At 43.6% G+C, this 27147-nt stretch overlaps 1 protein-coding gene across 1 annotated transcript in view; it reads left to right on the top strand.

Moving 5' to 3' along the window:
* The window catches only part of WDR75 (WD repeat domain 75), a 229790-nt gene that overhangs the window by 161777 nt on the left and 40866 nt on the right, over positions 1-27147 (top strand). The window contains exons 17-20 of the mRNA XM_044304669.1: positions 2583-2752; positions 3210-3269; positions 20784-20933; positions 21045-21136. Of these exons, the coding sequence (XP_044160604.1) occupies positions 2583-2752; positions 3210-3269; positions 20784-20933; positions 21045-21136 (472 nt within the window). The remainder of the gene's footprint in view (positions 1-2582; positions 2753-3209; positions 3270-20783; positions 20934-21044; positions 21137-27147) is intronic.

Genomic DNA, 27147 nt, shown 5'->3' with positions numbered 1-27147 from the left:
CTTGTCCATACCTTGTGCAGAATAGACATGTATACCAGCCATTGTTATACTTCAGCGCAATTGCTCGTTGTATTTTTGATATTTCCCTCTCTTTTAGGGTGTACCCTAATTTAAAAAGAATTTATAAAAAATTAAAACCAAAAACCAGTGTTGGCTACCTTGTGCTCATCCACTGCCGCTTCCACCTACACCGCTACATCCACCACCTCCTCAACCTTCTACTCCATATGGACCTCCACCTCATACATTAAGATTATAATTTTTTTTTTTTTTATTTGTACATATTTTATTTTGTCATTTCACTAATTTGTTACATTGTCGGGTGACATTAACAAATTTTGGGCAGTTAATAAATTTTGCAAATTTTTCTGTTACATTCTTGGTTGAAATTTTACCATTTTTGTCATGAATAAACCCCTGCTCTGCATAGGTGACAGGGACTGAAATTTTTAAAAATCATCTGTTCCCTTGGTGGGTGACATTAACCCATTTTTGGGGATGAAAAACCTCTGCTCTGCATAGTTGACAGGGACTTGATTGGATCGTGGACATGGTGGAGCAGTTTGTGTGCACACGCCTACATGTACTGACTGATGGGTCTGCCCCTTTCAACTTCTGGGTCTCCAAATTGGGCATATGGCCTGAGCTTGCCCTTTACGCCTTGGAGGTGCTGGCCTGCCCTTGTTTGAACATTTGTTTTGCACGGCTGGAGGGGTTTATAACGGGTTATATTTCCCAATTTTTTGGGATGTACCCAATTTAGACAAAAAATAAATAAAACCAAAAAGCAGTGTAGGCTACCTTCTCATCCTCCACCGCTGCTTCCACCTACACAGCCACATCCACAGCCTCCTCCACCTTCTACTCCATATGGACCTCGTCCTCCAATATCAAGATTATAATTTTTACGTATTTTTTGGTATTTTAAGTAATTTCCCTATCCACATTTGTTTTCAGAGCACTTCCTTGTTCTTAACCACATTTTGATGCCATTTGCAGCCCTCTAGCCCTTTCCATGACTCTTTTGCAGCCATTTTAGTGCTCAAAAGTTCGGTTCCCCATTGACTTCAGTAGTGGGGTTTGGGGTCAAGTTCGGGTCCCGAACTCAAACTTTTTTGTGAAGTTAGGTTGAAATCGTCGAACCCGAACGTCCAAGTGTCTGCTTAACTGCCACCAATGGGGAGATAGCAGGGAGGAAATGGGGAGCGGCTGTGGCCACTGCACCACCAATGAATGTAATTAACACATTAATTCAAGTATAGGATGCAGCGGTTTCCTATACCTGGCCTCAATAACAGGGCATGTGAGCCGCAGAAATTAACCCCTCAGGTGCCGCAGTGTCCCCCCACCCCAAAGTATTAGTATCATTGGTGGCAGTGACCACAGTGTCCCCCCTACCCACTTCATTGGTGGCAGTTCCAATCATAGCCCTAGCAGTGTAATCTTTTACCATGGCAGCCAGGACACTACTGAAAGCCTGGCTGCCATGGTAAGCTCCCTGCTGCTGTGTGTACTATGCACAGGTCAGCAGGGAGAGTGTAAAGGAGGCTAATAGTAAATAGAAAAAATAAAAAACCTAAATACTAAAAGTTTAAATCGCTCCTTATCCCAATTTTACATATGTTTATTTTCTATTGTTTGTAAATGTAATATTACATATCGACATGCCTGAAAAAGTGTGAACTATTAAAAAATATTTCCTATGCGGTGAATGCCGTAACAGAAAAAAAATCACAACCGCGCGATGTATAGCTTGTGACTCCTGGTAGTCATACGTATTTATTTTTTCTGTCTCTTTGTGTCCGTAAGTTTGGCCACCCCTGATATCATAATAAAACTAAGCTATGCTGCAGTAGCCTCTCTTCAAATGACCCCACTGGCTACATTATCTACTCAATGACACACTAATTTATCAGAGTATCCCATAGAATGCTGGGCATTCCACTTTTGCTGCTTATTTATGCAGCTGGAGTCCAGCCAAACTCCCTACTTGTAGTCAAGGATTACAAAAGTTGCCACTAAATGCTAATTTCAAATAATGCTAACTATGCTCTTGCTTCCCATGCCATGGCTCAATGCATTTCTCATTCTAATAATTCCTTAAGAGCCCTACAGCAGAAGCACAGTATAAACTATCTAAAGATGTCAGAGCAGCATGGCGCTACCCTCCACGTGTTTAGAGGTGGTTGTGTTTAACATATCCTTTCCTATTTAAATTTCAATTTATACTCAATAAAGACTTTTTGTTTTGATTTGAGTGTCCCCAGTTTGCAGTAATTATATATTTAAAGGTGACTCAAACCTATTTGGGCTAATTAAGCCTAGTGTGAGCTTTTGAATTTACAACCTATTGTGTGCTAATTTATGCAGCAACACGCGTAACTGAGCTTATTTGATTTTTTTCTGGTAATGGTAGCATTCAAGAGAGCAGATTTGATGCTAATCTAATCAATGTGAACAGTAAGTTGTCAATTGCCTATTTTAGAGCATTCTACTTTTATGTATTGTGTATATGATGGCGACATTGGGTACACTTATTTTGAGTAAAAAATAAAAATAAAAATTATATTCTTACTTTTCAGTGTTTATATTCACTCCTTCTGATCCTGTTCCCCTGTATGTCCATACGGATCTCTGCCAAGGCCGTGTGCGGTGGGCTGCGTTTGTGCCAAGAGATCTGCCTGACGTTTTGACCTCAAAACGTTACAAGTGGTTAAATAAATCTCAGCTTTATTTCCTCACAGAAAACCAGGTAATGAACAAAAGTACCGTAGTTTCTCTATTCACTTCTGGAAAGCAATTTCTAAAATTAATTTTGAAAATGTCATGTGATTAAAAGGTCAGTGACTTGTTAAAAAGCTTTTGATATATCATAGAAGCATATCAAAAGTTAGTGGGGGGGGGGGTCTGAGAGCTGAAACCCCACAAATGGAGACTGGTCCATTGACCCCGTCTCCTGCAGCGAGGTGTGTGTGTGATATGTAAGTGCATTGTTCTCTTTGTTCTACCAATTGGTGGGGGTCTCAGCATTCTAACCCCCCAATCAAAACTTTCAAAAACTCAGTGAGCCTTTAATGCTGCTTAATTTTTTATGCTTTTATAAATGAATCTTTATGTAGTTTATAGTTTTATAATTTGCATGCTTAGCTTTTTTTTGTAGACCAACCATTTGGAATCATGTTAGTCAACATTAGTCTTTATCATTTCAGGAGCTGATGACATTTAGCACACAACCTCCAGAAGAGAAGTTAAAACCTTTAAGTAAGCAGGTATGTGTCGACCTCCTTGTATTACAGAAAAATATGAACTCTTGTTTTGCTGAGATGTCAGACAAGCAGCCAGAGGCTCCTTGCCATTGAGATAAACATGTTTCATAGGGCTTATGCACACGACCATATTTTTTGTACGCATCCAGTCCTAATTTTTGCTGTGTTGGATGCGGACCCATACACCTCAGTGGGGCCACAAAAGATACGGACAGCATACAGTGTGCTGTCCACATCCATATGTCTCTTCTGCGGCACCCACAAAAAAAATTGAGCGCGTCCTATACTTGTCTCTTTTACGGACAAGGATAGGACTGTTCTACAGATGGCAGGACATTCTGTTCCAAGAAGTGCGGAACGCACAGGGCTGATATTCAAGTTTTGCGGACCGCATGTGCATGAGCCCCTTATTCAAAGATTAAACCTACAGCTAACACTTTCCACTGAAGACCTTGATCTCGAATGGTCACTGTCCCTTTCAGATAACTTTGCACAAATCAATAGTACAGGCATATATGAGGAACTTTATAATATATCTTATAGGAGAAAATGCCTTGTTCTATAGATATAGGCTGTTTCTTCCCCAGCTCTAATGGAGTGCAGACACACATTCCCTGAGCTCCTGCTGTTTCCTGGCCATCTGGCAGTATCTGATCTCTTGCTTATGTGGCTTCTTTCCCTGGCTTTTTCAAATCCTTCTGATCCAGTTTTGAGGTCTGGATAGCCTGCATTCGAGTGCATTGATTTTGATCTTGGAGGTTGTGACTTGGAAAGTGAGACCTGTCAATCGTGAAGAGAGTGTCTGAAGCAAGTGTTTCTTCGTTCTTGTATGCTGTGCTGGGACTAGTGACATGGTGTTCATATGTGACATGGTGCCTAAAATCCAGTCCAGCAAAATCTGCCCTCCAAAAACTAGATGGCGCTCTTTTCCTTCTGAGCCTTGCTGTGTACCCATACAGCAGTTTATGTATGGGGTGTTTCTGTAAACTGCAGAATCAAGGTAATAGTGAGTTTAGTTTGGCTGCTAACCGTTGCTGTGTTGATTGAAATAGAAAATCTGCTAAAAAAAAAAAAGTTTGTAAAATCAGTTTTGAATAACTTGAGGGGTGTCATTTCTAAACTGGGGTTATGGGATGGCTGCGATAAGTAAAAGCATTCAAAAGTTATTACCACAGAAAGTGACACATGTCAGGTTTCCAAAAATCAGCCTGGTCGCGAAGGTGCAAAATGGTCCGGTCCATAAAGGGTTAAGCACCATATCTACAATCAGCCAGTTAAGTATGTTATTTAAGGATTTACACCAGTGGCACCACCCTCATGAGATGCCCTCTGTTTTGTATATACAGAGCTAAACAATTTAGGAGTTCTTCCTTCTCTTGATCCCCATTGACCAACACCCGGTTACCGTCATTTAGGGGCCCTACGTGTTTTTGCATTTATGTATTTGAAGAATGCTTTGAAGCCGGGCCTCCTTTTTTTGGCCACCTGTATTTAATTGTGTATTTTAGCTGATTTTATTACCTCCTTACATCATTTATTTAGTTTATACCTTTTAACCACCTCCCGACCGCCTAACTCGCCTATGCGTCCGGGAGGTGGTTGATTTACTCCTCCTGGATGCATCGGCTCGTCATCTCGCGATACCCGAGATTTCCCGTGAACGCGATCGCTCGCTGGCAGGCTGGAGATGTGATTTTTTTTTTAACCCCTAACAGGTATATTAGACGCTGTTTTGATAACAGCGTCTAATATACCTGCTACCTGCTCCTCTGGTGGTCCCTTTTGTTAGGATCCACCACCAGAGGACACAGGCAGCTCTGTAAAGTAGCACCAAACACCACTACACTACACCCCCCCCCCCCCGTCACTTAACCCCTTATTAACCCCCTGATCACCCCATATAAACTCCCTGATCACCCCCCTGTCGTTGATCACCCCCCTGGAAGGCTCTATTCAGATGTCCGTATGTGTTTTGCGGATCCGCGGTGTCAGTGTTTTGGCAATCCACGGATCCGCAAAACACATACGGACGTCTGAATGGACCCCCTGTCCGTATATGGTGATCAATGACAAGGGGGTGATCAGGGAGTGTATATGGGGTGATCACCAGAGGATACAGGTAGGTCAGTAAAGTCGCACCAAACACTACACCCCCCCCCCCCCGTCACTTATTAACCCCTTATAAACCCATGATCACCCCATATAAACTCCCTGATCACCCCCCTGTCATTGATCACCTCCCTGTCAGGTTCCGTTCAGACGTCCGTATGATTTTTACGGATCCACAGATACATGGATCGGATCCGCAAAACACATACGGACGTCTGAATGGAGCCTTACAGGGGGGTGATCAATGACAGGCGGGTGATCACCCATATAGATTCCCTGATAACCCCCATGTCATTGATCAACACACACCCCCCCCCCCCCCCCCCCCCCAGTTAGCGGAAATATATATTTTTTTTTGTTTGTTTTTTCTTACTAAGTCTCATATTCCACTCACTTGTGTCAAAAAATAAAATCTCACATGAACTCGCCATACCCCTCACGGAATCCAAATGCGTAAACATTTTTAGACATTTATATTCCAGACTTCTTCTCACGTTTTAGGGCCCCTAAAAAGCCAGGGCAGTATAAATACCCCACATGTGACCCCATTTCGGAAAGAAGACACCCCAAGGTATTCCGTGAGGGGCATATTGAGTCCATGAAAGATCGAAATTTTTGTCCTAAGTTAGCGGAAAGTGAGACTTTGTGAGAAAAAAACAAAAAAAAACCAATTTCCGCTAACTTATGCAAAAAAATAAAATAAAAAATTCTATGAACTCGCCAGGCCCCTCATTGAATACCTTGGGGTTTCTTCTTTCCAAAGTGGGGTTACATGTGGGTTATTTATACTGCCCTGGCTTTTTAGGGGCCCGAAAGTGTGAGAAGAAGTCTGGGATCTAAATGTCTAAAAATGCCCTCCTAAAAGGAATTTGGGCACCTTTGCGCATCTAGGCTGCAAAAAAGTGTCACACATCTGGTATCGCCGTACTCAGGAGAAGTTGGGGAATGTGTTTTGGGGTGTCATTTTACATATACCCATGCTGGGTGAGAAAAATATCTTGGTCAAATGCCAACTTTGTATAAAAAAAATGGGAAAAGTTGTCTTTTGCCAAGATATTTCTCTCACCCAGCATGGGTATATGTAAAATGACACCCCAAAACACATTCCCCAACTTCTCCTGAGTACGGCGATACCAGATGTGTGACACTTTTTTGCAGCCAAGGTGGGCAAAGGGGCACACATTCCAAAGTGCACCTTTCGGATTTCGCAGGCCATTTTTTACACATTTTGATTGCAAGGTACTTCTCACACATTTGGGCCCCTAAATTGCCAGGGCAGTATAACTACCCCACAAGTGACCCCATTTTGGAAAGAAGACACCCCAAAGTATTCTGTGAGGGGCATGGCGAGTTCCTAGAATTTTTTATTTTTTTGTCGCAAGTTAGTGGAATATGAGACTTTGTAAGAAAAAAATAAAATAAAATAAAAATCATCATTTTCCGCTAACTTGTGACAAAAAATAAAAAGTTCTATGAACTCACTATGCCCATCAGCGAATACCTTAGGGTGCCTACTTTCCGAAATGGGGTCATTTGTGGGGGTTTTCTACTGTTTGGGCATTGTAGAACCTCAGGAAACATGACGGGTGCTCAGAAAGTCAGAGCTGCTTCAAAAAGCGGAAATTCACATTTTTGTACCATAGTTTGTAAACGCTATAACTTTTACCCAAAACTTTTTTTTTTTTGCCCAAACATTTTTTTTTTTATCAAAGACATGTAGAACTATAAATTTAGTGAAAAATTTATATATGGATGTCATTTTTTTTTTTGCAAAATTTTACAGCTGAAAGTGAAAAATTTCATTTTTTTTGCAAAAAAATCGTTACATTTTGATTAATAACAAAAAAGTAAAAATGTCAGCAGCAATGAAATACCACCAAATGAAAGCTCTATTAGTGAGAAGAAAAGGAGGTAAAATTCATTTGGGTGGTAAGTTGCATGACCGAGCGATAAACGGTGAAAGTAGTGTAGTGCAGAAGTGTAAAAAGTGGCCTGGTCATGAAGGGGGTTTTAGCTAGCGGGGCTGAAGTGGTTAAAGGCTACAACTGACCCCTCCGATTTGTATTTCTTAGGCCCCGGCTTCTCTTCAGGCCTACCGGTACTCGGCCCGCACAGTTTTTTTTGCGACCACGAGATGGATTCCTGCGGCAGGTGGACGCAAACGGGCACATCCGCCCACCAATCCAAGTCCCTCTGTTGTAGCCGGCCGGCAGTACGTCCCGGTTGGCCGTGCGCCGAACTTCATGTCCTGGCTTTGTGGCCTACTGGGCCGCAACTTTCATTCCGGTTATGGAGTGGGCGGGTTCGTCCTTCAGGCGCAAATTCTCCCCGACTAGTTATCCCCCTCCCCAGGTGACCGCTGAGCTCCGCCTCCTCTGAGCTAGGTTAACCCTTCATGGTAAGCCGCATTTTTGCAGCCGGCACTTGATTATCCAGTGTCCTTTTCTGCAGGCCAAATACCTTACGTTTAAGAAATTTAACCCCTTCCTGCCTCTTATTCATTTGGTGGGGGCATCGCAGGTAGCCCTGCCCTTCTCAGCCCACATCACCGTAGGACCACCCTGATGGTGGGGTACCAGTTTGGGCCCATGTCCTATCCCGGACAGTGGAGGATTGCTCACAGTTTCCCAATCCGCCCTACGGGGCCGTTTGGTTGATAAGACATCTGAAGAATTCCCAAACCACCCTTCTGGGTCGTCTGGTTGATATGCCACCACCTGTGCAATCCAGTGGAGGACCTCTGTAACTTCCCAATCCGCCCTACGGTGCCGTTTGGTTGATAATACTCCACCTGCACAAATCCAGGGGAACATATCTGAAGGATTCCCAATCCGCCCTCTGAGGCAGTTTGGTTGATAATACTCCACCTGCACAAATCCAGGGGAGCACATCTGAAGAATTCTCAATCCACCCTCTTTGGTCATTTTGTTGAGAATTCTCCACCTGCGCAATCCAATAGAGGACCTCTGAAATTTCCCAATCCACCCTCCTGGGTCGTGGGTTGATTAAGTACCGCCCACACAATCCAGTGAGTGGTCCTGTAGAGGTGCCGATTCCACCTTCTGGGTGGTTTGATTGTTATATCACTACCGACACAGCCTGAAACTGGCCGTGTGCATTAGCCTTTCTCATAGGAGGCGTTATGGCATTATCATTGGTGGCAGGGTTTACCGTAAACATTCCCCCCTTGCATAGGTGGAGGAATTTCTCTTCCCACCGGGTACAGGACTAATCATATGCATTACCCCCTTCCATAGGGTTCAGTTCCTGCTGGGTGCATTACTCCCTGCCATAGGTGAGGTACTTGCGCTAACTCAGGATACAGTACTTCCTGTATATTTTTCTCCTCTTCATAGGTGGAGTAATTACACTTCCACTGAGTGCAGTCCTCACTGTAGGTATTACCCCCCTCTGTAGGAGGGGTAATTACACTACCGTTGGATACGGTTCTGATTATCTCGCTACCCTCCTTCCTTGACCGGGGGATTGCGCTACGACCACTGAATAATAATCAACAGTCGTGGCATTACCCCCTTCTACAACTAACGGGAAATCACTAAGCATCTTTGCATGCTTTAATTCAATTAAGCCACAACACTAGATACTTTGGCTTCCTTCACAGGTGGGCCGTGGCAACAGTCGTTACCGTTGGTGCCTTGTACTCTTCATCTAGTGGTATATGGATACTGCCACTGGATACTGTGGCTACTCCCATATTGTATCCTCCCTTTTCTTCCGGTTCTGGTTGGGGGCGCAGATATGTCGACCTTTGTTCTCTCAGGGGTGTCTCCCAGCAACACTTAGGTGCCCTAGAGACCCCCATCCCCATGGGCCTTCACCGTTCAGGTCGGTCATGAATTGGTCCTCTACAACGTGTGGTGTGCACGCCATTACACAAAGTATTGTGATTACAATCCAGCGAGCCTAAGGTTGCACTGACTATGTATTGTGCCACCACTCTTCCTTATCTAGGTGAGGGTGTTTTGCTGGCAATCTACTACAGAGTGTTCTTCTAAGCAGGGGAAGTTTTCACACTAGGGCCGGAGATTGTAGTCGCTGCAGTGGGACAGCCCTCCTCAGGTAGGGGTTCTACCCTCACACTGCTTCGGCGGTTGCTCCTGTTCAGCCCCCTTTTTAAATGGAGTGCCTCAGGATGGCTCTACTTAACTGAGACAGCATGGTACCATGCTACTTCTGGGTATCCTTAGGCCTCTCCCTCAGTTTTACGCTGGCGGAGCATGCTGTAGCTCCTACTGTACAAGGGGTATTTGCACCTCCACTACATGCTAGGGTTCCTACTGCACAGTTCCTTCGTCAGATGACTGTTTCTTCTGACTCTGGAATCGGTATCCTCTACGGTGTGGCCGCCTCCTCAGCTGGAGTATGGCATTAGCATTACTCTTGTGGCTTTCCTTGTATGGGCTCCCCCTCAGGCGGTGCATTGCATTCCCAAGAGATTCTATAGAGTGCCAGTCTCTGATGGCAATGGGCTTTAGCCCTGGCCTCTTAATGGTCTACACTACTGTTAATTGACCGTTGCTCTGACAACTGTTGTTCTTTTGTCGTCCACTCGGGCTTGATATAACGGAAATTGTGGAGTCCGCACACCTGCATGTAGTGGGTGCTCGCGGAGGACTTCAATCACATAGTAGGTAGATAATCCACGGCACACCAACGTTTTTTCGTTTGCAAATTTATTTTGAATACAAAACTTCAGATAATGTCAATATATGACTGATCGCGCCATTATTAGAGCATGTACATAGTATATGTAATATAATTGTTAGGCCATAATGTATCCCAACGTTTCGGTCCTATCAGGACCTTTCTCAAGGGATCTGTAAAAAGTATAGACATAGAATATTCAGTTTTACTATCTTTCCATGGCGATGAGCATTGCATATCATTGACAGACCATGGAGAAAAAGAGAAAGTATTAACAAGAAAAAGGAATCAAGGTCTCAGAATTGTAGCACTAAAATGAGAGAAGTAGAAGGTAGGTAAAGTAAGGAGGACATTAGACTGGTTAGAAAATCAGAACAAAATAAAATAAGGACAAGACTGAGTCAAAAGACCTTATCATAATTATAAGTATAGATCTATAAAAGATAAAGTAGATGAAGGTAATCCTGTAATGAGTATCAATAAAATCGATCAGCTAAGTGAGTTTCAATTTGCTAAGTTATATTACCTGTAGCCTAGCTGTAGAGAAACAGGAATGGAGGCGCTGTTCATGGCTCTCCTTAGCCGAAATTTATGGCGTGGGAACGGAGGTCATGTGATCAGCATGACCTCCGCTGGGGTTATGTGAGTCACATGATCGCAATGACATCATGGGAACCATGTGATCATGACTTTTGAGGTGCGCATGCGCACTAGATTCTAGGAAGGAGGGTGAATAGTGCGGTGAGTTATGAATCGCTGCCTGAAGTTATGTGCTTGAATGAGAAATAACTCACTAGCGGTCAGTATGCTGATCGATTTAAAAGAAAGAAAAGAGATCATATAGGGATTTATATTATGGAAATGAGGCAAATGACCATAGAGTATACAGGATAATAGAATCATGAGATTGGCAATGAGTTAATAGAGGAAAAAGTCACATATGTATATAGATATGGATATCAGAAAAGTAATAATAATAAACAGTTATACATTTATACCATATTAAATTATGATAGATCTGGCGGAAAAAACCTTATTGATTATAAAATTAGGTATTATATATTTGAGTGTATACCCACATACACATGTACATATATACACTTATATATATGCATACACAAACACCTGTACGTACATTATATTTTTTAATTTATAATTGATGAGAATAAGGGAAGGTGGGGAGGAGGGAAGGCAGGAAACGGGGAGGCAAGGAAGGGGGGAAAAGGGTAAGGAAGCTGAGGGAAGGGGGGGTTTAAAGGGAAAGGGGGGGGGGAATGGGGGCTTGATCTCACCAACTTGTATATGACTATGATTATTATCCCAATTAGAGAACCTGAAATAAAGGAAAAGTGTATATATATGTCAATATGGGTAAATTAACATTGTGAGAACATGTCAATCCACAGTGCTGAAAAAGTAAGTAATATTTAAAGATCACAATAGAAGTCTCATTCACGATTGAGACCTCTCGGAAATAGTGTCCAGTCGATGTATCCAAAAGCTTACTCGTTGTTTCAGTATTTTGATCCTATTGCCCCCTCTCAGTGGGGTAGATACTTGTTCCAAAACCTGATAGCGTAGGGATGAAATCTGGTGATTATGTTCCTTAAAATGTGCTGGAATTGGTAGCAAAAGTTGTTCGGTCCTGATAGTAGATTTGTGTTTAGAAATACGCTTTCTTATTTGTTGCGTGGTTTCGCCCACATAACAAAGTCCACATGGGCATTTAATTAGATAAATCACAAAAGAGGAGTCACATGTGTAATATCCTTTGATTGGAAATCTTTTACCAGTATGTGGGTGTGTGATAAAGGTACCCTTGATCACACTTGAACATTGAGCACAATGTAAGCACGGGAAAGTGCCGTATTTGGGATTTGCATTGGCTTTGCATTGGCGTAAATGCCATAGCTATTAGCACCTTACTTTGGGTGCGCTCTACTGGGTAGCTTAGTCCCTGCGGCACTCTTCTACCACTACAGTGATACCTTTCTTCACATATGATTACTGTCTGTGTCACCTCAAGCCGATGGTGGTCATTCCTTTCACTGCTCTTTCTGGGGGTGGACTACGGGTCACCTCACGCCGGGCAGAGCGGGTGTCTGTCACGCCTTGCCACCACTGGTAGGGGTTTCGTTCCCGGAACGGAACACCCTTTTCTTTCCTGTCCTTCCTCTAGCTGGATGGCTGACCATCTTCCCCTTCGGTCTACGCGACTGGTAGCAATTGGTTGTACGGCTGTGGAATCCGGGATCTATTTTTTTTCCCACAAAGAGTTTTCTCTCATCTTGGTCATCTGTCCTTCCAGGCAGTGTCTCTGCATGGTCAATATATGTCACTTATGGGGCCTTCCATCACCGGTGATGCTCACATCAGTTTTTGCTTCTACCTGTATCTGAGGTATTGGTTCTTTGGCTTGCAGTTGGGCATGCCTGGCTCAGGAATTTTTTTCTCAGTAGTTTCTCAAGCAGCTTCTCTCGCTAAAAGTCTCACCACAAGCCCGAAGGCTCTAGGGGCATTAGTCTACCAATTTACCGCTTCCTAAGGGGTGTTCTTTTAACCAGACGAGGATCCTTGCGGACCTGGATTTTGGTTCTGCTTCCACAGTTGTGGCCAGCAGCCTGCTTCAACCCAATGACCAGTGGATCGCTGGAGGCGTTTCAGTAAGAAACAAGACCTCCCACTAGGACAACTTTTTCTCCTTTTTATTTCTAGGAAGGCGGCATTCCGGATGGTGGGATCTTCCACCTGGCGGCTTTTTTTTCATAGCACCTTCTTGTACGTACATTTTTATTTTGTCATTTGCATAAGGCAGTGCTCCGCCCAGTATCTGCTTTCTTGCAGAAGGTAGTCGCGCTTTCCAAGTCATGGTATTCTCTTCTTTCTCCCTCGCATTTTAACGAGCGGAATCTCAATCAGCCATCTAATTTGCCCTCTGAGATTTGCTGGTCCATATCTAGTGCTTTCCGCTGTACAGACTTTTACCTGGTTTTCCTGGAGGTCCTTGTCATAGCTGACGACTTCCAAAGGGATGTTTTTCCAGGTATGTCTGCCTGACAGTTGCTTGGGCACTCCGCTCCTAGGACGTGGCACCACCCAGCAGAGTTATGGCCTGCCCGACCAGCGGTCTGCACTTCTCGGGTTCATCTACTCCAGGCATGGCTTCTAGTGGCAGAAGGCAGCGTCTTGGTCTTCCTGCACGTTCACCAAGTTTTACCGGGTGCTTTCCTAGGCATCAACGGATGCTGTTCCAGGCAGCAAGGTCTTGCAGGCGGCAGCGGATTACGCATCCTCGAGGGCATTTTTCTCCATGGGCGTGTGATTTGTTTCCCTCCCCGTGGACTGCTTTAGGACGTCCCACGGTCCTGTGTCCCCCAATGATACGAGCGAGAAAACAAGATTTTTGTGAACTCGCTTGTTAAATCTCTTTCTCGCTTAGTTCATTGGGGGGGGGGGGGGGGGGACACAGCTCCCACCCAGTGTTCGGTTTGCCCCAAATAATGACGGTTGGTGGGCCAGTATGGTCCTCCGTTCTGGTACGATCCGACTGACGTTTGTCAGTTATTGGTTGTTTACTGTGTGTTTTTTTTTTTTTCCTCCTACTCCTATTGCTTGGGCACAAACTAATATGCTCTCTCCAGGCTGGAGTGGGTATAGCCTGCAGTGGAGGAGTTATCAATTTTCAGCCTAGTGTCGCCTCGTAGTGGCAGCAAGCAGCTATACCCACGGTCCTGTGTCCCCCAATGAACGAAGCCAGAAAGATTTTACAGGTGAGTTCACAAAAATCTTTTCTTTTTTTCTTGTGACACATTGTACTTCATAATAGTGGTAAATTTGAGTCAATATAAATCACCTTTATTTATAAAATAAATCCCAAATTTCCTGAAAATTTGGTAAGTCGCAATTTTCCAAATTTGAATTTCTCTGCTTTTAAGACCTCTTTCACATTGGCGTGTGGGGCAGCGGATCGCGGACCCATTCACTTGAGTGGGTCCGCGATCCGGCGTTCCGCAAAAAGATAGGACTCTGTAGTACTTCCGTAGGGTTCCATTCTGCATCCGTGATGCAGAGTGCCCACGGAATGGCACTTGTGTATTGCAGATCCGCAAATGTGGTCCGCAATACGGCAATGGGGCGCACCCGCCAGTGTGAAAGAGGCCTAAGGCAGATAGTGATACCTCACAAAACGGTTCTTACTTTACATTCCCTATATGTCTACTTAACTTTATGTTGGCATTATTTTGTAAATGTAATTTTATTTTTTAGAAGTCTTAGAATTTTAGAAGCAATGCTTAACCTCCTCAGGACCGCCGTACGCAGGATTGCGTCCTGCTCTTCTGGGTGGACGCATATACGCGTCCTCCCGCGAGAGCCGAGATTTCCTGTGAATGCGCGCTCACAGGAACGGAAGGTAAGCGAGTGGATCTCCAGCCTGCCAGCGGCGATCGCTCGCTGGCAGGCTGGAGATCCGAATTTTTTAACCCCTAACAGGTATATTAGACGCTGTTTTCATAACAGCGTCTAATATACCTCCTACCTGGTCCTCTGGTGGTCCCTTTTGTTAGGATCGACCACCAGAGGACACAGGTAGGTCAGTACAGTCCCACCAAACACCACACTACACTACACTACACCCCCCCGTCACTTATTAACCCCTTATAAACCCCTGATCACCCCATATAAACTCCCTGATCACCCCCCTGTCATTGATCACCGCCCTGTCATTGATCACCCCCCTGTCAGGCTCCGTTCAGACGTCCGCATGATTTTTACGGATCCGATCCATGTATCCATGGATCCGTAAAAATCATGCGGACGTCTGAATGGAGCCTTACAGGGGGGTGATCAATGACAGGCGGGTGATCACCCATATACACTCCCTGATCACCCCCTGTCATTGATCACCCCCCTGTAAGGCTCCATTCAGACGTCCGCATGCGTTCTGTGGATCCGATCCATGTATCCATGGATCCGTAAAAAATCATGCGGATGTCTGAATGGAGCCTTACAGGGGGGGTGATCAATGACAGGGGGGTGATCAGGGAGTCTATATGGGTGATCACCCCCCTGTCATTGATCACCCCCCCCCCCCCCCCCTGGTAAGGCTCCATTCAGCCATTTTTTTGGCACAAGTTAGCGGACATTTTGTTTGTTTTTGTTTTTGTTTTTTCTTACCAAGTCTCATATTCCACTAACTTGTGTCAAAAAATAAAATCTCACATGGACGCACCATACCCCTCACGGAATCCAAATGCGTAAACATTTTTAGACATTTATATTCCAGACTTCTTCTCACGCTTTAGGGCCCCTAAAAAGCCAGGGCAGTATAAATACCCCACATGTGACCCCATTTCGGAAAGAAGACACCCCAAGGTATTCCGTGAGGGGCATATTGAGTCCATGAAAGATTGAAATTTTTGTCTTAAGTTAGCGGAAAGTGAGACTTTGTGAGAAAAAAAATTAATATCCGCTAACTTATGCAAAAAAAAAAAAATTCTAGGAACTCGCCATGCCCCTCATTGAATATCTTGGGGTGTCTTCTTTCCAAAGTGGGGTCACATGTGGGGTATTTATACTGCCCTGGCTTTTTAGGGGCCCGAAAGCGTGAGAAGAAGTCTGGGATCCAAATGTCTAAAAATGCCCTCCTAAAAGGAATTTGGGCCCCTTTGCGCATCTAGGCTGCAAAAAAGTGTCACACATGTGGTATCGCCGTTCTCAGGAGAAGTTGGGGAATGTGTTTTGGGGTGTCATTTTACATATACCCATGCTGGGTGAGATAAATATCTTGGTCAAATGCCAACTTTGTATAAAAAAATGGGAAAAGTTGTCTTTTGCCAAGATATTTCTCTCACCCAGCATGGGTATATGTAAAATGACCCCCCAAAACACATTGCCCAACTTCTCCTGAGTACGGCGATACCAGATGTGTGACACTTTTTTGCAGCCAAGGTGGGCAAAGGGGCACCTTTCGGATTTCGCAGGCCATTTTTTACACATTTTGATTGCAAGGTACTTCTTACACATTTGGGCCCCTAAATTGCCAGGGCAGTATAACTACGCCACAAGTGACCCCATTTTGGAAAGAAGACACCCCAAGGTATTCCGTGGGGGGCACGGCGAGTTCCTAGAATTTTTTATTTTTTGTCACAATTTAGCGGAAAATGATGATTTTTCTTTTTTTTTCTTTTTTCCTTACAAAGTCTCATATTCCACTAACTTGCGACAAAAAATAAAAAATTCTAGGAACTCGCCATGCCCCTCACGGAATACCTTGGGGTGTCTTCTTTCCAAAATGGGTCACTTGTGGGGTAGTTATACTGCCCTGGCAATTTAGGGGCCCAAATGTGTGAGAAGAACTTTGCAATCAAAATGTGTAAAAAATGCCCTGCAAAATCCGAAAGGTGCACTTTGGAATATGTGCCCCTTTGCCCACCTTGGCAGCAAAAAAGTGTGACACATCTGGTATCGCCGTACTCAGGAGAAGTTGGGCAATGTGTTTTGGGGTGTCATTTTACATATACCCATGCTGGGTGAGAAAAATATCTTGGTCAAATGCCAACTTTGTATAAAAAAATGGGAAAAGTTGTCTTTTCCCAAGATATTGCTCTCACCCAGCATGGTTATATGTAAAATGACACCGCAAAACACATTCCCCAACTTCTCCTGAGTATGGCGATACCAGATGTGTGACACTTTTTTGATGCCAAGGTGGGCAAAGGGGCACATATTCCAAAGTGCACCTTTCGGATTTCACCGGTCATTTTTTACAGATTTTGATTGCAAAGTTCTTCTCACACATTTGGGCCCCTAAATTGCCAGGGCAGTATAACTACGCCACAAGTGACCCCATTTTGGAAAGAAGACACCCCAAGGTATTCCGTGAGGGGCATGGCGAGTTCCTAGAATTTTTTATTTTTTGTCGCAAGTTAGTGGAATATGAGACTTTGTAAGGAAAAAAGAGAAAAAAAAATAATCATCATTTTCCGCTAACTTGTGACAAAAAATAAAAAATTCTAGGAACTCGCAGTGCCCCTCACGGAATACCTTAGGGTGTCTTCTTTCCAAAATGGGGTCACTTGTGGCGTAGTTATACTGCCCTGGCAATTTAGGGGCCCAAATGTGTGAGAAGTACCTTGCAATCAAAATGTGTAAAAAAATGGCCTGCAAAATCCGAAAGGTGCACTTTGGAATATGTGCCCCTTTGCCCACCTTGGCAGCAAAAAAGTGTGACACATCTGGTATCGCCGTACTCAGGAGAAGTTGGGGAATGTGTTTTGGGGTGTCATTTTACATATACCCATGCTGGGTGAGAAAAATATCTTGGTCAAATGCCAACTTTGTATAAAAAAAAATGGGAAAAGTTGTCTTTTGCCAAGATATTTCTCTCACCCAGCATGGGTATATGTAAAATGACACCCCAAAACACATTCCCCAACTTCTCCTGAGTACGGCGATACCACATGTGTCACACTTTTTTGCTGCCAAGGTGGGCAAAGGGGCGCATATTCCAAAGTGCAACTTTCGGATTTCACCGGTCATTTCTTACACATTTTGATTGCAAAGTTCTTCTCACACATTTGGGCCCCTAAATTGCCAGGGCAGTATAACTACCCCACAAGTGACCCCATTTTGGAAAGAAGACACCCCAAGGTATTCTGTGAGGGGCATGGTGAGTTCCTAGAATTTTTTATTTTTTGTCGCAAGTTAGTGGAATATGAGACTTTGTAAGATAAAAATAAAAAATCATCATCATTTTCCGCTAACTTGTGACAAAAAATAAAAAGTTCTATGAACTCACTATGCCCATCAGCGAATACCTTAGGGTGTCTACTTTCAGAAATGGGGTCATTTGTGGGGTTTTTCTACTGTTTGGGCATTGTAGAACCTCAGGAAACATGACAGGTGCTCAGAAAATCAGAGCCGTTTCAAAAAGCGGAAATTCACATTTTTGTACCATAGTTTGTAAATGCTATAACTTTTACCCAAACCATTTTTTTTTTTTGCCCAAACATTTTTTTTTTATCAAAGACATGTAGAACTATAAATTTAGCGAAAAATTTATATATGGATGTCGGTTTTTTTGCAAAATTTCACAGCTGAAAGTGAAAAATGTCATTTTTTTGCAAAAAAAATCGTTACATTTTGATTAATAACAAAAAAAGTAAAAATGTCAGCAGCAATAAAATACCACCAAATGAAAGCTCCATTAGTGAGAAGAAAAGGAGGTAAAATTCATTTGGGTGGTAAGTTGCATGACCGAGCGATAAACGGTGAAAGGAGTGTAGTGCCGAAGTGTAAAAAGTGGCCTGGTCATGAAGGGGGTTTCACCTAGCGGGGCTGAAGTGGTTAAAATGTTTAAGAAAATTTCCAAAACCCACTTTTTAAGGGCCAGTTCAATTCTTAAGGACCAATCATAAGTATTTTAGAAACTACACCCCTCAAGTTATTAAAAACTGATTTTAAAAACTTTGTTAACCCTTTAGGTGTTCCACAAAAATTAAAGGAAAATGGAGATGAAATTTCAAAATTTCACTTTTTTGGCAGTTAATCCATTATTTCCTGTAACACAACAAGGGTTAACGGCCAAATAAAACTCAATATCGGTTACCCTGATTCAGCAGTTTTCAGAAACGCCCCATATGTGGTCGGAAACTGCTGTATGGGCACACAGCAGGATGCAGAAGGAAAGGAGCACCAGATGGTTTTTGGAGGGAAGATTTTACAGGACTGGTATTTAGACACCATGTCCCATTTTAAGGCGGCCCCCCCATGCACCCTACAGTAGAATCTTACAGCTGACGAACCATGGGGATATAAATCTATTACCCGCGCGTCAATCTACAGACTAGCCAATCGGAGCGATTACCAGTCCAGGATCATCCTCATTGGTCCCGGCCAGTGAGCTGAGATCCCTGGCTGTGTGTAACAGCCGGGATCTCCGCGCTGTCTCCTTGTCTACAGGCATAGTGACAGATTGCTGCCATTATGAACCTATATGTCATGGTGGCTTAAAGGGGTTAGCCAATACTATAAAAATGTCCCCCAGATGCCGGACCCCTCACAGTAAATATACTTACCTTGCTCCCCATGCCGTTCCTGGTCCCCGCACTGCCGCTTCTCCGTGTGTGCAGATGAAAACATCTGGTGACTGGGACGAGCCTCCCTAGCATCGCGGGTGACGATAGGGAAGCTTGTCCCTGTCCCCACCTGCCATTGGCTGCCATTTATCTTGGTAGATTTTGTAATATGCAGCTTTCCCAGGACCCCGAAAGGCAAATCTAACTATGGAACTATTTCGGAGTGAGGGGGATTTTTGCAGGTTTTCTGCAATTTATTTCAGTTCCAAATCGTGGAACTTTCCAAATTCCCTGAAAGGTAAATCTGCCTTAGACCTCATTCAGTAGTAGTCACTGTTTAGGAAAGAAGTGGGATTTAGCTTAGTAGATTTAGTATTTTGTATCTTCGCTTAGTAGTAACCACATTTATTTGTATTAGTAACCAGGAGATTCCTTCCAACAAATTAGCCACACTTGCTGTATAGACAAAATTGTATCCAAACGGAACCCAGCCCCCTCCTCCTACACTAGCCTACATGTATTAGCATAAGAGGATGGGGTATGGGAAGGGAAGTGGAGTAAACAAGGCTGCAGCCTGAGAGAACAATGCACCAGTTTTCTAATTTATATTTAATGGTCTGCACTTGTGAAATAAAAAGACACAAGTTAGGTGGTATTGGTTTGTGTGTGTTTGTGTATCTAGCTTTAGTTCCCCTTTAATATTGGCTGGCATCTTCCCTTGCTGTGATACAGGCTGCCACTCTAGCATGGTGACTGTTATAAAGATGCTAGATTTGCTACTGTGTTATGTCATTTCAAGTTCTTTCAACTTAAGGTACCTATACACAAGGCGATTGTGTAAATTATCATTAAATCAAGCAAAACTGCAAGATTGAGCAGTGTAAAATCAATGAATGAGCGACAATCGGTAGATTTCTCGTTGGTACGATCATTTATGTGGGCAAAACAAACTAATCGTTGGACATGAACGATTTCATATGTGCAAATAGGAATCGTTCACTGCATGCGTGATTAGTTACATTTGTGTAATTGCAACTGTATGCTTTACAAATGATTATGATTTTGTGGACAATAATCGGCACGTCTAAAGGGTAATTGTTGAAATGTACACTACACCAATTATACCAATCATCTATTCGTGTAACGATACCTTTAGACCGGTAGTTCAGCCAAGTTGGCTGCTGTCCATGGAAGATTCCTCACCAGAGATTCTCAATAGGGGGGAGATCTGGCAATCAAACTAGTCAGTGTTGCTGCTGGATACCCTGCAGATCACGTTGTGTAGCTCATGAAATGTGTAGGTGCGTATTATTTTGTTATAAAGCCATGTCTCCAGAGTAAAAAAAAAGGTGGTAGGACTGGTTCTGGACAATATCCTGGTTAACGTTCCCTCTATGAATACCAGACAAGAACTAGCCATGGTAGCTAATGGCACCAAATACCATGCTGTTGGTCCTATGTGTCTCCACTGTATACATGATGGAAATATGAGCCCTCCAGTCCTCCTGCAAACTCTGAGGGCCTCTATGGCAAACAGTAGGGTTTACTGATGAAAGCAAGTATTGCCTTGGTACTTAGGATTACAATACACAAAATAATTAATTGGCAAGACTTGTCACTGTATCACATGTTGAATATTACAATGTTTTTTTTGTTTTTTTTTCAGCTGGCACCAGAAGATAATTTACCCATCACGCCTTTCTTTACATTGTTGGAGAATAAACGGCAACAAAAAAAGGTGGTAAAGGGAAATTCGCAACCAGATCGTTCTTTGTCAGCGGTTTGCAAAACAGACAAATCTTTTGCTGTTAAAGAGGTATGTATTGCTTTTGTTTTATCATACCCCTTAGATTATTTGTTTTACATTTAAAATGTAGACCCAGAATTTAGCAAAAAGCTTGTATATTGATACGGTCTCTCTTTTTAGCTTCTTCACACCCCAGCTCATGTGCTACCACCTGCAGCCATCTTGTGTTCTTTGTTTGTGGATTATTTACTGATTCCTCAGCAGCATAAATGGTAAACCTTGTTACATTCCAGTTTCTTTTCCAGTAATTGTCTTATATAATTTAAATGATATATTTTCTTTTATGAATGTGTTATTGTACCTATAGAATAGAATCAGTAGATGGATTCCTTTAGAGAAGATCCATCCTGCTCTTATAAGGGATAAAGCTGTTTTATACTTATTTAGTATAGCTAGTATACAGTAGACTGCTTATTTAAATAACTTACCGTATTTTTCCCTTCCCCCACGACAGCACCATAGAGAGGGAGGATCTGCCCCCAGGGACAGGAAACCTGCAGAATAAAAAGGTGGAGACTCTCCCCAACCTCAGTGGTTTCCTGTCCCTGGAGCGGGAGACCTGCAGTTTTCCTTTCAGGTACCGCTAGCCTAGGAGATCCCAGAAATGTTCTGGAGGGCTATGTGGTAATACTTGCTGGGGTCTATCGCGCCATACTGTTGTGCTGACAGGAGCCGGGGGGGGGGGTTCGGGCCATCTGTCAGATTCTTGCGGCAGGTGCGTGAGCCCCTCAGTGGAGTAAGGCCACGCAATGTTTAAAGCCCAGATCCATGGGTAAGAGGAATCAGCCCAGAGGGGTATTGCATTCCACCGCATGCAGCTTGGATCCATGGAGGGTCTCACTCATGGGAACATGTATTTCGGTGCATTCTCCAGCATGCGGCTCAGAAGAGGAAGAAGTCGTCTAGATCATGCAGCTCCCAGGGCTGTGAAAGAAGGTATTTCTTATAATGACTCTAAGTTACTTAAGTTACACAGCAAATATTTGGGTTGTCTTCCTGGTTGTCTGCCTCATGGCTTTAGGGCCTGGTGGCCTGCCTCATGGCTTTAGGGCCTGGTGGCCTGCCTCATGGCTTTAGGGCCTGGTGGCCTGCCTCATGGCTTTAGGGCCTGGTGGCCTGCCTCATGGCTTTAGGGCCTGGTGGCCTGCCTCATGGCTTTAGGGCCTGGTGGCCTGCCTCATGGCTTTAGGGCGCTGTTGCTTCTGTGTTTGCATGGCTGGTGTCTTCTGTTGCCATGTCTTAATAAGTGGACCACTCGGGCAGCAGTGTCTGGATCAATGAACTTTTCTCTGAGTAGGTTGTGCATGTAGGGTGAACTAGTTATGTGCCTATGTTGGCTGTCAGATTGTACAATAGGCATAGCACTCCAACAAAGCCCTATAATACTCCTGAGGAGGAGTGAGAAAATGGTCTGGAAGATATTGGTTGTATGGCCTACAGTATGTATGGCGTATCAACAGAGCCCTATATAGCTCCTGGTAGGGAGTAATAAGATCGACTGGAACATTTTAGTCTGGATGGCCTACAGGAGGTATGGCGCACCAGCAAGCTCTATAAATACTTGCCGCAGATCTAGAATTGCAAATCTGAAGGGTCCGGTGTGCTCTTTGGACCTGTGGCGGCAGACCCGTGAGCTCCCCGGGGGATGGAGGCCACGGTAGTTTTCCATCATGGATACCAGATTGCGAGGAAGGAGATTTAACGTCTAAAGTTCTTGTAGATGTAACACAAGGCCTCCAGTGGATCTTGGATCAAAGCATCTGTCTTGCAATATATTCTGCACCAAAGGAATCTGTGTTAGGCTACTTTCACACTTGCGTTCAGAGCGGATCCGTCTGGGGTCTGCCCAGACGGATCCGCTCATATAATGCAGACGATGGGATCCGTTCTGCATTATATTGTAGAAACAAATTCTAAGTGTGAAAGTAGCTTCAGACGGATCCGTCCAGACTTTACATTGAAAGTCAATGGGGGACGGATCCGTTTGAAAATTGAGCCATATTGTGTCAAATTCAAACAGACCCGTCCCCATTGACTTACATTGTAAGTCTGGACGGATCCGTTTGCCTCCGCACAGCTAGGTGTCCGCCTGCGGAGCGGAGGCCAAACGCTGACAGATTGATGCATTCTGAGCAGATCCGCATCCACTCAGAATGCATTAGGGCAGTACGGATCCATTCGGGGGCCGCTTGTGAGAGCCTTTAAACGGAACTCACAAGCAGAGCCCCGAACGCTAATGTGAAAGTAGCCTTAAGCAGTCATCTTCAGTTGGTCATTCCTTGTCAAGATAAGTACTTCTCTAAGATGTCTTGTTAAAAATCTGTTAAGATTATTTTGATAAACACTTGATAAGAAACCCATTTGAGATTTCTTTTATAAGATTTTTCTAGATTTAAGTCTAATGTCCGGTATTAAAAAATTCCTAGAATGTTTTGGGGGACTATTGTTACTGGCTAGTGAGGGCAGGCGGGATTAGCCTCAAGGTGAGGGCAGTGGCGGCCAGCTTAACTGAATAGTGAGATTGCAGTTTTATGCAGACTGGTTGCTAAGGGCTGAATCTTATTAAATATGGCGTAAGTCAGTCTAATAGAAATATCATGTTAGTAACTACATATATGAAAATTTGAAAATTGGGGTCTAAGTGTGACAGTTATCCTTTGTCATTTTTTTCTCTGGCTTACATGTCTTCTGGAATCGCAGCTAAGACAGTAGCCCATCAGAGAGTCAGTATGCCAAGGCAGTATAAAATCAAGTATGGAGTATTCACACAGTACCACCCTGATTAAAACGTAGCCTTTAGTCAAATCGCAAAAATTTGCCCAACACAAAATATGACAAACAAAAAAGAAATATTAAATCAAAAGAAAGGCTGTGTAAACTCAGCAGTCATTCGTATTCCACAATATGGGATAGGACAGATTTCTAGGCAAGGATGGTGATAGTCTAATGGAGGACCTTTCCCTAATTCTCACCCTATGCTATCGATCCCTACCTAAAGAATGGAATGGCAGTCCCAATGGGGCGATCCCATATTCAGGAACCTCCTACAAGCCCTCGGATGACCCTAAAGACAGATATGCAAGGTACCTAAATAAGGTCCCCTAGGGTGGATTTATTGGACACCCTACTATAAATACGAAAAATAATAAACGCTAAGTAACAGTAAAAAAAAGCTAAGTGCATCAAAATAGATACAGGCTGAGTACATCAGAGTAGAAAAGTGCTGATTACATCAAGTTGAGTCATTGCTCAATACATAACGATGAATAGATGCTCAGTACAATTTCTGCAATAGCGAATTGTATCGTGATAAAACGCAAAAAAACTTCAGTTTTCAAAGTTCATCGCAGTTAATTTATAGGTCCCTTTATCCCAGCTCATTTCCCCCAGTGTGTGTAAAGTGGGCTGATCAGGGGACATAGATGCAGTATTTAGATACCATCAAAGGTATTATTTCACAAATGACCCAACTTGGTGTCCAACAATTCTTTTTGTAACACCAGTTGATTATAAGTAAAAGATAGATGTTGAGATTCTTTCAGCAAAGGCAATAGTGAGAAGGTAGGGAAACCTTTTCTACTTGCGCAGTCTACCTCTTGGTAGGGGAGGGCTAATGTTTCTATTGTGCAAACCTGTTAAGCTGCCACGTGGTATTCTCCTTCTGCCTTACAGTCACTATTGTACAGTTCTGGGCTCCTGTGAACAAGGCAGACATAGCAGAGCTGGAGAGGGTCCAGAGGAGGGCAACTAAAGTAATAACTGGAATGGGGCAACTACAGTACCCTGAAAGATTATCAACATTAGGGCTATTCACTTTAGAAAAAATGACGACTGAGGGGAGATCTAATTTAATATGTATAAATATATCAGGGGTCAGTACAGAGATCTATCCCATCAGCTATTTATCCCCAGGACTGTGACTGTGACGAGGGGACATCCTCTGCGTCTGGAGGAAAGAAGGTTTGTACACAAACATAGAAAAGGATTCTTTACGGTAAGAGCAGTGAGACTATGGGACTCTCTGCCTGAGGAGGTGGTGATGGTGAGTACAATAAAGGAATTCAAGAGGGCCATGGACGTATTTCTGGAGCGTAATAATATTACAGGCTATAGCTACTAGAGAGAGATCGTTGATCCAGGTAGTTATTCTGATTGCCTGATTGGAGTCAGGAAGGAATTTTTTATTCCCCTAAAGTGGGGAAAATTGGCTTCTACCTCACAGGGTTTTTTTTGTTTTTTTTCTTTCCTCTGGATCAACTTGCAGGATAACAGGCCGAACTGGATGGACAGATGTCTTTTTTTCGGCCTTATCTACTATGTTATTGGCAAATGGAGATGAAATTTCTGAATTTTAATTTTTTGTAACCTTGCCTCACAAAAATGTAATATAGAGCAACCAAAAATCAAATGTACCCTAAAAAAACTGCCACCTTATCCCATAGTTTCCAAATGGGGTAACTTTTTTGGGAGTTTCTACTCTAGGGGTGCATCAGGAGGGACATGGTGTAAATAAACCAGTCTAGCAAAATCTGCCTTCCAGAAACTATATGGTGTTCCTTTCCTTCTACGTCCTGCCGTGTGCCCATATAGTAGTTTACGACCACATATTTCTATAAACTACAGAATCGGTTTTGAATACCTTGAGGGGTGTAGTTTTCAAAATGGGGTTATTTTTGGGTGGATTCTATTATGTAAGTCTCACAAAGTGACTTTAGATCTGAACTGATCCTTAACCCCTTCACGACCGCAATCTGTATATATACGTGATAGCTGCACATACCCCGTGCAGCTACCACGTATATATACGTTCTGGCACCCCTTCTAAGCCCATGGTGCCCCTCTGTGCCTCGCTGATCTGTGCTCTCATCTCCTTCCTGCCATGCGATCCGTCCCCTCCCCGCCCCCTGCATTAATTTTCTAGCCGCCCCTCCTGTAGTCTGTACCCCCCGATTTATCCCCCCCCCCTTTCCAGCGCTCCCCCCGATTCCCCATTCTGTGTGTGATGGCGGCGGCTCCATTCCTGAGCTGCCGCCATCAGCAGAGAGTGTCAGCTCTATGCTGACACTGTCCTGTAACCCCATAGATGCTGCGGTTGCGGCATCCATGGGGTTAACAGAGGGAGGGAGCTCCCTCTCTCCACCATCGGGGCTGCAGCGCTGCGATTGCAGCACCCGATGGTTGCCATGGCAACCGGACGCTTTGCAGAAGCGTCCGGTTGCCGTGGCAAAGGTGTCCAGCGCTGCCACCTACAGGCAATCTGGAAGTATTATACTTTGCAATGCAAGAGCATTGCAAAGTATAGTACAACTATCAGCCCCACTGGATCTTCAAGATCCAAGAGGGAACTGATAAAAAAAAAAGTGAAAATAATAAAAGTAAAAAAAATCAATAAATAAATAAAAATGTAAATAACAAAAGACATTGCCTTTTCCTATAAGAATGAAAAAATAAAACACATATTAGGTGTCACCGCGTCCGTAACGACCGTCTCTATAAATATATCACACGATGGACCCCGTCCGATAAACACCATAAAAAAATATAAAAAAATTTTGTCAAAAAAGCTATCACCTTACATCACAAAAAGTGCAACAGCAAGCGATCAAAAAGGCTTATGACCCCCAAAATAGTACCAATCAAACCGTCACCTCGTCCCACAAAAAATGATACCCTAATTAAGACAAACGCCCAAAAAATAAAAAAGCTATGGCTCTCAGACTATAGAGACCCTAAAACATAATTTTTGGGGTTTCAGAAATGCTATTATTGTGTAAAACTTGAATAAGAAAAAGTATACATATTAGGTATTGCCACGTCCTTAAAGGGTTTCTACCACTTAGGTGTCACATATTTGGCTGTCAGACACTAGCGATCCGCTAGTGTCTGCTCTGGCCAACCATCCTAATATAATTGCTTTTGGGACGGTGGTTTGGCTAAAAAAACTACTTTTATTAATATGCTAATGAGCCTCTAGGTGCTATGGGGGCGTCATTAGCACCTAGAGGCTCCGTCTACCTTCCGAAACTGCCGCCGCCGAGCGCGTCCCTCCAGCCCGCCCATCTCCTCCTGAATGCGATCCTCGTATGTATTCTGCGCATGCGCAGTGAATGTCTGACCGCTTCCTTGCTCAGACATCTCCACTGCGCCTGCGCGATGACGCCATAGTGCTCCGAGGAACAGGCGCAGTGGAGATGTCTGAGCAGGGAAGCTGTCAGACATTCAC

The sequence above is a fragment of the Bufo gargarizans genome, chromosome 8, assembly GCF_014858855.1.
Source record: "Bufo gargarizans isolate SCDJY-AF-19 chromosome 8, ASM1485885v1, whole genome shotgun sequence".
Taxonomy (NCBI): domain Eukaryota; kingdom Metazoa; phylum Chordata; class Amphibia; order Anura; family Bufonidae; genus Bufo; species Bufo gargarizans.
The sequence above is the reverse complement of the archived record's forward strand: the minus strand, read 5'-3'. Positions and strand labels throughout refer to the sequence as shown.